General features: G+C 36.7%; 1 protein-coding gene and 1 long non-coding RNA gene across 2 annotated transcripts; one reads left to right on the top strand and one right to left on the bottom strand.

The window, feature by feature from the left end:
• The first annotated feature begins 3,127 nt into the window (after nucleotides 1–3,127).
• LOC148960274 (uncharacterized) lies at nucleotides 3,128–8,301 on the top strand. The gene is made up of 2 exons (XR_016143794.1): nucleotides 3,128–5,556; nucleotides 6,341–8,301. It is a non-coding gene; the product is annotated as an uncharacterized LOC148960274 (long non-coding RNA).
• LOC135689871 (neurogenic differentiation factor 4) lies at nucleotides 7,797–9,612 on the bottom strand. Its single transcript, XM_065207232.2, has 2 exons — nucleotides 8,708–9,612; nucleotides 7,797–8,193 (listed from the first exon to the last, which is right to left on the bottom strand). The coding sequence occupies exons 1-2, from the start codon at nucleotides 9,113–9,115 to the stop codon at nucleotides 8,122–8,124; spliced, it is 480 nt and encodes a 159-aa protein (XP_065063304.2). The 5' UTR covers nucleotides 9,116–9,612; the 3' UTR covers nucleotides 7,797–8,121.
• Between the last annotated feature and the right edge of the window lie 3,850 nt (nucleotides 9,613–13,462).

Raw genomic sequence — 13,462 nt, 5'->3', positions numbered from 1 at the left:
TTGACCTCAAACTGAAACTCAAACTCAAAACATTTTTTCAGCAAATCAATTAATTACACGTTACGTCATTTAAGTTAGTTGTTTAAAATTCAATTATTAAATCAGCTGACGGACGCATGAAAAAACTCAAGATGGAGCTATCAAAGCCATGTGCCCGGTTGACGTGATTTGACGGCGAGTCAACAATTCATTTTGGTTTGAATAACAGTAAGAATGAGATAATAGAAATGAAAACGACACTAGAAGAAAGCAGAGGAAATGACTAAAGTAAAAAAAAACTACATTAAAGATAAAAATGGAAAAATTAGGTTTATAGTATGTGCTGGTATTTTTATCATATTCAATTAGGTCGGACTTTCTAAAAGGTAGTGTTTCATTTTATTTTTTAAGGATATTTTGTTGTTGGCTTTCTTCTTACCAAACGACAATTCATCAATTTTTCAAGAATTTTACTAGAAATAGGAAGAATTGAAATAGGACGATAATTTCCACATTCCAATTTTGATTTACTTTTGTGAATGGGTGTAACTTTGGCAAATTTCAGCTTCTCTGGAAAGACACCTTCCAAAAATGAAGAATTTGCTATTGTAGAAAAAGGTTCAGAAATAGTGTGGCGGACTAATTTAATGAGCCTTGTAGGAACATTGTAAGAATCATTTGATTTACTTTCGTCCAGATTAGCTATTATGTCGTTGATTTCCTCTGGGGTCACTGGGTCTAGAAAAATACTATTCAAATTCGAAATTGGCAAAAAGTCCTTAAAATCTTTTTTAGACGGTTTCATGTTTTCTACTAGTTTTTGTGCTACCAGTTTTTGATCTGTCTAAATTGGAATTGTCTACGATGTAAAAAGAAGAAGAGAAAAAGAATGCATTGAGTCTTTTTTCTTTGCCGTCGTCCTGGTTATCAATTTCATTGTTAAGTTGCAATTTCAAAAATCTCAATGCCTGCAACATACCTCCTGACTAGTTGCGGAAATCATGGAAAGTTGGGAAGGGACTTCGCCTCTAATACGACACCTCTGACATATTTATCTTGTAAATCTAATGCACTATGTACAAAACTTTTCAGCGGACAAAATTTCGAACAATAAACTTCGACAAAAAATTTTCGGACATTTTTTTTAACCTTGGACAAATGTTGATCAATCTTTTAGATTATTAAACTATAACATAAATGGTATATGAACCTAACAATGGTATTTTTCTCCGTCTTGGGAATCTTAGCCTGGTGAGAGCGATGATGATTTAAGATTTGCAGTCCTATTAGCTTGAAAGAGTGAGAGTTTTCAAAAAATTTGCAAATCAAGATTGTAGCCTTTGCTTCAGTCAATATACCCTTCGCATGCGTGGTCCATACAAAAAAAATTTCGGCTTTACCAACTTCCGGTTAACTCTAAATTTTGTACAAATATATTTACGACAGATATTTGTCTAAAAGTTTGTAACGCCGAAAATGTTTTTACATAATGTATTTTTTAATCGGAAGTAGAAGAGAAAACACAACCCTGTCAATAAACCTAGAAAATCTACTGCCTTAACCAATAACGTGAAAAGCTCATTTTCCGTTTCTGTGCCTGATTGTAAATAACTTGCTTTTGCATCTCTCTTCATGAAACGTTGAATGCAACAATAGCTTTTTGATATCAGGGGAACAAAGACGCCTTGTTAAGGGGAACTTAAGTTGTGCAGGCACATATAAATCAAGACCTCTCAAAGCGTTTTGCATTTTGCTCAACATTGTATTTGACACAAATTTTTGACGCATTTCTGCATTTGCTTGCTCAGAACTTCCTTCAAATTTTGATTTTCCTTTTTCATATATAGTATCAGCTCGTCCTCTTAACTTTTTCCGGTTTCTAAATTCTAGATTTCTAGCATTCCTCGTTGCGAATGGTTACATAGCCCTATACTTCTTCTGTGAAATTTTCGGAACATCCAGGCAAATAAGGTAAATTGATTCGTTTGCTTGAAAACACATCTTACCCGCCATCTTGCTGGCTTTTTCTCAATACTTGTCCTTGCCAGATTCGGTGCTAGCTCCTAAACCATCATAACAAGAGCTAAACTCCTTCTCTTGAAAATTCATTTCTTTGAAACAATTATTGATCTTTACCTACAGCTTCCTCTGCTTGCGTCTTAAACTGCCCATTTATTGCAATTTTTCTCTAGTTCTCTAGTTTACAATCTACTCCTTTTCTAATCTCTACTATTTGATTTCCACCGCCAGTCCTCATCTCCATCTATCGTTGCATGATCGGCCTCTCTTCGCTTTCATATTCAATTTCAAATCAACATCACAAGAAGCATCTATCAATACCTTCACATTTATTAACTTTCTTCCCTCTTTTTTACAAAATTATCCGCATCAGAATTAGCTATCAGAAACTTAATTGAAAAAAAAAATCTTAATTCAGTGCTAAACTTGATGCATTGTGAAGTCCTCAAGTAAAAACTGCTTGATTGATATCATATTAATCCATACTAATATTGTTACTATTTTCGTTACTTATTAAAATCCAACCATGCTGACACTAGTACTTAATGCAGTGCTAGAATGTAATAAAGGACCTTCAATTCTGATCAGTTATTAGCTAAAACAAAATCAGTGTCTATTCACCAGAGAAATCTGCAGCTACTCTTGATCGAGATATGTAAAATTATCAATAATTTGAATCCAACATTAACGGGCGATGTTTTTGTTACTAGAAACCTCAATTATGAATTTTGAGCAAAAAGCAACATTATTTTGCCAAGAGTAAGAACAACAAGGTATGGTACAGAGACCATTAGATTTGTTTGCCAAAAAATATGGCAAAAGCTACCTGATTGAAACTAAAGTGCCTCAATCACAATATATTTTTAAACAAAATATAGAATCTTTAGAAAACATCGATCGCAGCCGTAGATTATGTAAACCTTCATTGTATATTTAGGCTTTTATAAAAAATAACTTTCATATTGATTGTAAATGGGTGGCATAAATAAGCTCAATGCTAGATGTCGTTGCCAACTGCAAATAAGTTGTTTATTATAATTATTATAATGCACCACAGTTCAAAGCAACATTCCCAAGAGCATTTAAAGTTTTAATATCAGATATCTGAGCAATTCACTTGTCACGCGGAAAAACCTATCTAGATGGAACATCCCTCAGGTTGCTAATTTTTCAATATGCAGTATGCTAGAAACGTTACCTAACATTGTGGCAGGCTGCAAAACATACCTCGAAGAAGGCCGATTCACATATCGCCATAACTCTGCATTAAACTTCCTGATACAGTCTTTTAAAGCTATACCTAATTGCTCTCTTTACGTAGACATTTTCAGATTTCTCTCACTCTCTGTAATAACAGGAGACTCTTTCCGCCCTGATCTATTTCTAGTCACTTCTGACAATCGCCCATTCATCTAGAATACGGAACTTCATTCACATAATCTAGATATCAAAGCTAACCGCAAGAGAGAAATACTCGCCTCTCGTTTACAGCCTAAGCTCAGCCTATTTTTCTATCATGTTTGTTAATCTCTCTATTAGTTCCCTAGGTATCTTTGGTCTCTCGTGCTCCTTTTTCATCGACATGTGCAGCACTCTAGATATCAGCGAGAATCATCTCCGCTTCATTTTCTTCAACCGCACTACCTATTTCCTGCCGCAAAAATAGGGCCAGGGCTGACGTCATGGCAAAATCAATTCGATAAACAGTAGAGGACACCAGTAGTCAACCTTGCACATGCTCATAGGATCATGCGGTCAGAGCTAATACTTCAGTCTTTGTTAGAGTGGGCAATATCGAGAAACCGAAACCCGAGCAAATGTGGATGTATGTATGCCCATTACAACTTGCAAACTGAGCGCTGTCTTGTTTTCTTCAGGGAAAGTAGGGAGGCACGTGCTCTATTCACATGAACTTCCACGTTTTCATGCCTGCCAACAATAGATTATCCATCTTCCTCCTTTGGGCAGGACCTTGAGCCATAATGCAACAGTTTCGATCAGTGGCGGTTTTTCATGAAACTTCAGGGGGGTGGATGGGGGTGGGTTTAATCAACTCAAAATTTCCCGACTGTTACAGAGTATAATGTGTGAGAAGGAAGAACCGCAGGATAGGCTGTCCGCCGGATTCTGTGAATCTTGCAATGAGTGTTGTTATGAAAGATATACAGGAACAAAGCAATACGATGACGAGAATCCAATGTCACGAAATAAAATTTTCAAAATAAATTAAATTTAAAGAATATACTAATATTTCGCCCCGGCATACAGGGCTTCATCAGAGTAAATGAAACGAACTTGTGCTGGGTCTGGGAAACAGGCTATTACATAGTAGATAATAATAGGTAAATGATGTGGCTCAAATTAGCTTTGAACTATTCTCAAATGTGATATGATGACTTTCATGGTCCAGCAAAAGCTAAACCTTCTTCTGACCCTTCTATATAAACTTAAAAAAAAGAGTTAGTTCAAAATGAGTTTTCTTTGAAAAATTCAAATTTTTAAATTTTCTAAACTGGTTTGTAACCTGTTTAAAAGCAATGTTTTCTGGGAATATCTTTATTTGCAAAATCGTCAAATGGGTTGTCGTACGATATAACTAACAGAATAAGGGTTTAAAGGAACCAGTATAGGCCTCTTAACATTAAGGAGCTTATACATGATGTGTCATCCCTACTTCAGTCGTTATTTGAATTATTTCAATTTCAACCTTCTTTTCTGACACGTTTGCAAAAGGGTCTAGTACTTCATCGTAGTCCAAGCTCTGCCCGATTTCGTTTTTAATTGCGTTTTTAATTCTTGAATATCTTTAGTTTTGAGAATGACCTCTCACCATTGGCTGATGTGACAGGTATCAGCGTGCAGAAGAATGAGTAGGCTCTGTACAAATTGGGTAATGCCTTATACAGTCCACTTTCATGCATATACTGCAGCACCATCATCATAATTGTACACTGCTTCACAATCAACTCTTCCTTTTCCCCTATCTCGTTGTTTTTTGAAGCTTTTCTACAATTTTTTTAAATTCTCGACAGAGTTAAGGCATTTTGCTTCTAAATATTGATTCTGCTCTTTTTTACCAATTTGACCAATCCACCATATGGAATCTACTTTACTTTCTGTGGAAAGGAGTGCTGTTGAAACAAGGCTCCAAATGATTGAAATAATAATGTTAGAAATATTTTAAAACGGCCAAAATGCCGACTGTTATGTAATTATGCCGGCTACGGGGGCAACGTTTGGCCACTAGGGGGCGGCTTTTGGACTCTAGGGGGGTGGGGGGTGGGGGGACTTTCGGAATCAAAATCAGGCAATGATCAGTCTTTCAGAACATTTTTCAAGAAATTGATCAAGCTCTTTAACATCTTTCAGTTAAAAGTTTCTCCAGGTGCATGTCGATTTATCTTTGCCAACATTTTCTTCTTTCTGCTGAATTTAGTGAAACAAGTTGAGTTCTGCAGTATTTCAATGATCTCACCTTTCTCCATAGCTACTGGCTGGGCAGATTGCTGAGTCATCTTCAACCTGATTCCTGTCTTCTTGATTAGCCACCCTCTATTTGTATGTATTACAGTATCCATCTACGGTATTGTTTCTACACGGGTATTAATCTACACTCATCGATGTCCACTAGACATGCTGCATTCAACTCGGAGGGAAACCTCTTCTGGAAGTCCTGTGCGAAGACTTTGGATACAAGCAATATCAATTTTGAATTTTTTTTGCAATTTTTGAAAAATAATGCATTTGTATCATTAGTTTATTTCTTAACTATCGCAAAAAGTTAGAATAAGAAAGGCATTCTTTCTAAGGGGACAAACAAAATTGGTTTAATTACGGATTTCTTTAAATTAGTTACTTTTAGAAATAGAGAGAGTAATCTGTGATAGAAAAGCTTTCTGAAATAGAGCGGTTATCCGCAATGCTACAGGGGAAAACGTGGTCGGTTCATGAAATTCTTTATTCATTGCTGATATCGGCAACAAATGACTTCAGCTCAAGGTGGAGAGGCTCCACGCGCGCCAAATTTCTCACACTTCGTTAAATATACCAAAACGAAAAATATTGTGGAGGCACTTGGAATTTACAGTTGAAAATATGTTAATCTCTCTTCAAATAAAGACTGAATGGGGACACGCCACAAATCGTCTTAGTCGTCCGTACTATAGTTAAGTTGATTGTTTGATACTGAGCACGTGGGTGAAATTAAAGCGAACGGATTATCACTATGATATGAAGCATGAGTCAATAAAGGGGAATAATGAAGAACACGAGAGGTTAGCATACCGGATATCTTTCCCCGAAATTGCTTTTCTAAACGTCTCTTATCTCATTTTAATCCTAGGTTTTCGAGACATTTCAGACAATGGATGTTTGATATTGTTGAAATGCTAAATTTGTTTGTTCCATTCAATAACAATGCTACAATACTTTCGGGTTCCGTGATGCACCTTCCTTGTAAAATCGTCCTTGGAAGAACCGGAATGGCTGAAGTTTGGTAATCATGACAACGTTGGTAGAACGCCGCTGGAATGTGAGAAAACGGTCAGTGTGAACGCAAATGTTCGGATGGATAAACCAGTTTCTTAGTGATCAGACTTTTTTGCAAAGAATGCAGCAAGACAATATTGTATAATGGTGGAGACCACAAATATAAACATTTACCATTTGAAATATGAAATTTGCATTCACTTCGAAAGTAAGCATAAGAAAGTTAGGGTGGGACGTCATCATCCTCATTATCAAATGGTGTGGACAATTTCGGCCAATGGTGAAGCACCTTACCAGTTTCTACCAACTATCGATTTCTGTCTTCTTCACGATCTTCTTAAGAGGGGATTTTCAACCCAAGTTCCTTGCTTAAATCGCCTAACCAACTGACTGTACCTTCCAAAGAATGTCCTAAAAACTCAAGCATACCTTTTCAACTTTATATAACCTGTCTTTTGTAACTTTCTATGTACCGCTAGAGCATTTTAGTGACTTTCTATTACCTACTCTTTTACATCGAATGTAACTTGTAATATAAATAGATCATTAGCAAATACAAAGGATATCCAACACAATAGAATTATTTACATAAGATTAGATAAAAGATCAAGCTGGCTAACTCAAAGAGATTTAGTCTTGAATTCAGTTGCAATTGCATCAGTGAATGATAATAGGTTGAAACATTTAAGGAAAACTTTCCCAAGCCGTCGCATTGCTGAATACTGTCTCGTGTACACCAATCCGGTTTATAACCTACGGTAACACCTTGCCGCATTTTGTGTTTTTCGTAACATTTTTTTCGATCTGTGTTCTGACGTTTTATACTCTAAAGAATGTCAGATGAAAAGCTTATGTATGTTTAAATCAAAATTTTTAAAATGTTTAAATTTGTCTTTCATAAAGATAGTTTGAAACTTATCTTTAATAGTTTTCCTTTAATCATATGAGTTATATTTAAAAAAAATAAGGTTTACAAGTATGGACTGTGTAACCAAAAAATTATTAGCCTCGGAACACATCATGAATCTTGGAAGAAAATAAAAAAACAAGACAACAAAACTTTTCAGACAAGGCTTTACAAATTTCATTTGTCATAGTCATGTTGTAGTAATGGCTTTTTTAACCTGTCTATTAGCAGAACTTTATACAACTAGGTTGTAACTTCATTTTTCTGAACCCATTGAAATTTTTCCAAAAATATGTTTACTTTGCATGTCTAATCGAGCAATGAAATTTCGTGTATGGAGAAAAAAGCAAAAGGCTTTAATACAGAAGATAACAAGAGAGAGAATGCAATTTTAAATGATGTTTCTGATTTCTTACTTTCAAAAATTTAGTTTATTCTATTTACAAATATACAAATGTCAATAGCTATGTTTACAAAATGTACAATTTTCATGTTTGCCAGTGTTTCTATTTACAATTAAAATGTCCAAAGATTTCAAAACATACGCTTGAATCGTCAGCTTCAATATGAAGTTTGCAAGTCACATGACTAAACGGAAAGCCCTAAACTGGCCAATGGGAGACGACTTGTTCCTATGTAGGATTCTTCAGCAGATCAAGCGACAGCTAATGTGGATTGTCTGATGCAGAATCGATCACGTTTCTGATTCTGTTCTGTCCATCTCTGATTCAGTTCGCACTCAAGCCACTGATATAGATGTCAAACTCCGAACTACTTGAAGACTCCGGATAACCCGCATTCTGTTGACAAAATAAGACAATTGAGAAAATTGAAGAATCTATAAATCTGCATCAAAGCAATTCTTCATTAAATTTGCAACCATTGAAAAGAAATTTGACCCTTGTGAGCTGATGAGGGTCAAAACGTGGTCAAGGCAAGAAGCATGTACGCATGCAGGTTGCCATGAGAACAGCTCTTGAGTCAAGAAATTTTAAGCCAACAATTAAACCAGATAATGAATGTCTCTAACCACCGCGTGAATGTCGCGGCAAATCAAGTCAATTTTAAAGATGAAGGCAAAACTCTCAACATTTTAAAACGCAAGTAATTTGCACTGTTAAATTAAAATGGAAGCTAAAAATGGGAACTTAGTAACCACTATAGACAAAAAGTTATGTTGCCCTTTAGAAAATAAGGGTGAAAACGATCGAGCGTACATGTTTTTGATAAAAATTTCTTCAATTGAAAAGGGGTAACAGGTTAAAAACGGCACAAGCAATGTAATATAATTAACGTTACAATATGGTAACTGACCTGTCTGCTTAAATCTTGAAGAAAAGAGTAACCAGAAGGTACCGAATGATGTTGACTGAAGGAGGTTGGCTGAAACGGTCCCCTCGTAAGAGCAGGGGTGGGGTAGTACCCATTGTTTGTTGAATCCAGGTAACAAGTCAGCATTGCTATGTAGTCGATGGCCAGTCGTAAAACCTCGATTTTCGATAATTTCTGCGGATTTTGGTTCAAGCAGGAAACTTTGAGTCGTAGGGAATCCAATGCAACATTTAATACGTGTCTGCGTTTTCTCTCCCTTGCACTTGCCTTTAGTCTTTTCGACTTGTCAATGCAGTGATATTTCAGCGTTGAATGAAGACTAGAGTCGTCACAGCTATCAGGGCTGGTGCAACGTGAATCGCTTTCTGAACTGCTTGGTTCGTAAGACATATTTGTCAGTATTCCTCAAAGTATAACAAATAATCCAAATTTATGAGAGTTTTCTCGATCTCCTTGCTGTGCCTTGCTAAGGACAGAATGTACTGTGCTTCTTCCCCTCGCGTATTTATGCGTATCTGGTTCCCAGCCCCTTGAACGGTATTGGCCAATCAGAATCGCAAGCGATAGTCCTGTCGGTTTCCTCACGGATACTTTGTCTGCGAATAGCCGAGCGCCCTTGCCGCTTCTTAAACAATACTTTATTATCTATTGTTTGAAGAGAATAGCAGTTCTCAACATCGAGTCTCTTTGTAATCCAGAGCGCGTGCTCAACTATCCGCTCTGTTTTCTTTGCCGCACAAAGTCTATTGTCTGAGGTGGAAAGCGGTTTGCTCGCCGTAAGAGGATGGGTAATCAAAAATGAACAACAGAAAAAAAAACTTGACAGCAAAACAAGCCTTTAGAAGCAGCCAGTAAATTCTCTGATCCAAATCAATTGATTGATGGCACCTTGCGAAAGAAACAGAGAGTTGCTCTTTTACACTTAGACTCAAAAACTCAACTCATTTATCAATTGGCACATTATACAAAGGGGATACTATAGAGTAAACAATTAAGGGTGAGATGCCTTTCTCCGTGGAGACGCGAATTCGTAACTAAGCGCAAGTCATCTCCATAGCACTGCTATCGCCAACCCGCAACAATAATGCTGATGACTTTCAGTTGAAGTTTTAATAAAGTTTATCATGAAGATTTCACTGCATACTTTTCTATTAACAAATATTTCAAGTAGACCGAGGGAGACTTTGGATGTCCTATCCGACGTAGGGTTGCATAAACGAAAGAAAATATCACCAACCCAATTTTCGTCTTTCATAAAAAACGTCACTTAAGATTTTTTTAAAAATCGAGGCAAAAACCTTTAAAAATAAACTCAGAACTGGGCATATACTAAAGTTACTCTACGTCAGTTAAAAAACACTTTATCCTACAAGCTCAAATATTGATCAAAGAAACACACCAACTTTTTTAAAAAACGGCAAAATTCCAGATATCAATGATTTTGAATTTCTCTATAGTCAACGATAAGTGCCGGTAAACGGAACATGAAAATGATTTACTCACAAATAGCGACAATAACTTGAAAGAGGCAAGAACAAAAGGGCGGCGTGGCAAAACAGCGCCAAAGTTGTTGGCGCTAAAGGGTTTCAAAGGAACTCAATGTCTCTAGGGGGCTGGGGGCACTAAATTGTACGTGTCGGAAAATCACTGTCTGCAAGAATTGTGATTATTTTGCCGAAATTTTTCTGCCTTTTGAATTCAAACAATTAAGATACAGGTTGTTTAATGTAATCAACATTGTACTTTTTAATTGAGCTTTTTTATTTTTGCGAAATGTAGAAGCGAGGGCAAATTAGATGATGATTTAATGAAATTTAATCAGAGTTAATTTAACGAGGGGCTTTTAAATTGGCTGTTACTCCTGAATTGATTATTGACTGTTATTCATAATTTTGGTCTCATGTGCCACGCCTTCTCGTGGTTCTCTTGCATTTGCGTTGCTCGTTTATTGGTATTGCGAAGTGGTCTTGGCCTCCGGGGGTTTTGTTTAGTAATGCTAGGGCAACATTTATGGCTCATGGCGGTTTTCATTCCCTAGGTTATTCTTGGGGGTATTAAAGGTTTTTTGGCGTAGTGTTGGTTTCACTTTCCCGGCCCCCCTCCCTTTTCTTTTTCTCTTGATGCCTTCAATAAAATTTCTCGTACCTTTAGGCATTCTTTTATGCTGTTAGCATTTATTTGGATGCTATTAGGTAGGTCTGGTGCATCGGCAGTTAGTAGGGAAAAGAGTCCATTCCTTCTCCTTTATCAATTAAATTTGTGGGTTACTATGGACAATTCCAAAGTAACCTCTTCCTGTTTAAATCAGTGGTAGGTTTAGCGATTTGCGCCGATGCTGTGGGAACGTAGCCTCATGACCGATTTTCTGATGCCTAGGGCATGATTTCTGAGGGAGCTTTTTTCCCTTCATTTTTTTGGTATTTTATTCACGAGTTAGTAAATTAACATCAAATTCTGTACATGCTTAGAAAATTGAATCTGCGGCTCCAAAGTCTTGGTAGTAGTTCTTGGAAAACAGCAGCTGCTGGTGATGATTATGTCCTAGATTTAACCAAATTTAACCGAAGTTAATCTAACCTAACGAAAAAAGGGACTTCGAAATTTGTCACCATGATTCCACCTGTACCAGCTACAGATACAATTTTTTCCGAAAACGCTTTCCAAAAGATAATTTGGGAATGCCAAGAAGTGAAAATGTCTCTTTTTTTCAAGTAATGTAAGATGGATTGTCGTTTGTTGATAAAACATCAAAGCATGCCATTTTAAGCCTCTCCTCATACGGGAAAATCATTTTGGAATGAATTGGATGTACATCTGCGACTTTTTGTACACCTTAAGATTTAAGAACTGTTAAAGTCTTCTGAGAAATTCTTACAGTTTTAAAAAAAGGAAACTACTTTAGATCCTGGTTTTATTATCCTTTTGTTTTATATAAAAGGTACAAAAAGTAAAAATAGCTATACCCTGAAAAGTGTCAGACAAAAAGCTAAAATGTTTAAAATGTTTGCTTGTTCAAAGCCAATTTTTAACTTTTATTTTACTTGATGTAGGAATTTGATTTGTGCATTAGCTTGAAAAACTGGGGCCAGTTTGCCAATAAACGGCCTCTGCGATGGAGTGTGTTCATCTCCAGTGTAACTTGCTACGTGATGACATTACATCGGAGAATTTGAGTTGCTAAGGCAATGACGGTTTACACAACGTGGTCACTTGAAAAGAACATTTCAACTTCGAGGTTCTCATTAGGCTGCGGTCTAACCGTAAGATAACACCTCAAATGACAATAAGAAATACTCGCCGTTGTGTTAATTATGTCGCTGGGTCATTAATTCTGGCAATATGCCGTATCCACATGCGTGAGCTCCCAAGAAACTTACCACCCCAGATCAGTGCTTATATGCCAAAAGAAGTTTCCTGGAACTAGTGGTGTGGATAGAGGGGGCGAGAAACCCCAATGTAAAGCTGGCCCCCATTGCCCCTCCTATCAAAAGGCAAGAGGGGCGGTTGACCCCCGCACCCCCCTTCTCCGGCATCCCTGACACGAGTACTGGGCTATCAGTATCAAAATTGATTCGGTTAGCCGTACAACTTTTGATCCTTCTAGATAGACGATCTCATCGTGTAAACGGGCTATCAGGACAAGTTGTTACGGATTCATGCGAGGCGGCGATTCTTAAAAGAGCATCTAGGAAGAAAAGTGTGCGCAAATTTTAGATTAAACATTATACAAGGTTAGTCTCCCGTGTATAAATATCAATAAAAATAGAAATATCAAATCCTCCTTGACTGAATGTCGCTTTAATTTTTCAGTTTCATTTCCTGCATCTATGTAAAGAAGGAATATGTCATGGATTTTTTTATCAAAAACGTTTCGCTCAATGAAACTAGTAAAACCTTTCGATCATATTTCTATACAGAGCTTCAATTAAGCTTTTTAAGTCGTCGAGCAAACGAAATCTGTCCGGTTTTTATGTGTCACGAACTTATATTTCTTATATTGAGTGCGAAGGAGACGAAATTGATCAAAAGCTACGTCAAAAAATGAAATGTTAATAAACAAGAAAGTGGGGATTTCTAAAATTTCCTGTAGTAACATATGGAGTTGAATGCTTGGCTTTTGAAGGTATCCGCAAAATAATTTACGCTTCTGGAGTTATCCACAGTTTTTCCGTGTTAGTTAGGTAGATAAGCGTACATACAAATAAGCAAAATGCAAAATCGGAAGAAAATATGTCTGCTTTATGAAATTACTGTTTACTGGTTTGACGTAAAGGGCGTGATACCGTTAAGGCAGATGTGTACACGCCATATGGTGCAGAGAACAGGACGACCCTAAATTGCTACTGCGATCCAGTGATAGAGTCGTAAATTTTTTGGAAGCATAGTGCAAAAGTTAAACAGCAAAAACAGTGTTTCATAAGATCTGTTCAGAAAAGTATCACATTGTGTGCTTTTTAAGACATATCTGCATTAAACATTTAACTGCTTGTGTTGTACTTCAAGCATCTCATCCCAGTGATATATGCGCTGTTCTGCAGATCAACTTTTCGTCCTTTTTTAAGTCTTTCGCATCCACTTCATTGAAACTGGCATCCACTAAGTGATTTTCTTTGTCCACTTTCTTGTTTCAATCCGGGCAACTTGGCTTTCCCATTTCAATCCGGACAACATTTTGAGTTTCCTACAACGCCGAAACCTTTGGTGTGTGATGTTAAACTTTCATTTGACCATTTATTT

This window comes from Rhopilema esculentum, chromosome 5 (assembly GCF_057945365.1).
Source record: "Rhopilema esculentum isolate cy_ngs chromosome 5, ASM5794536v1, whole genome shotgun sequence".
Classification (NCBI taxonomy): domain Eukaryota; kingdom Metazoa; phylum Cnidaria; class Scyphozoa; order Rhizostomeae; family Rhizostomatidae; genus Rhopilema; species Rhopilema esculentum.
Note: the sequence above shows the minus strand (reverse complement) of the source record. Positions and strands in the feature narration are given on the sequence as shown.

Bases quoted from the DNA above. Each gene is read 5' to 3' on its own strand.
- LOC135689871 (XM_065207232.2), bottom strand. From the start codon at position 9,115: ATGTCTTACGAACCAAGCAGTTCAGAAAGCGATTCACGTTGCACCAGC. The intron at 8,194-8,707 runs GTCAGTTACCAT...TTTTGTCAACAG, and splicing joins TTCAAGATTTAAGCAGACAG to AATGCGGGTTATCCGGAGTC.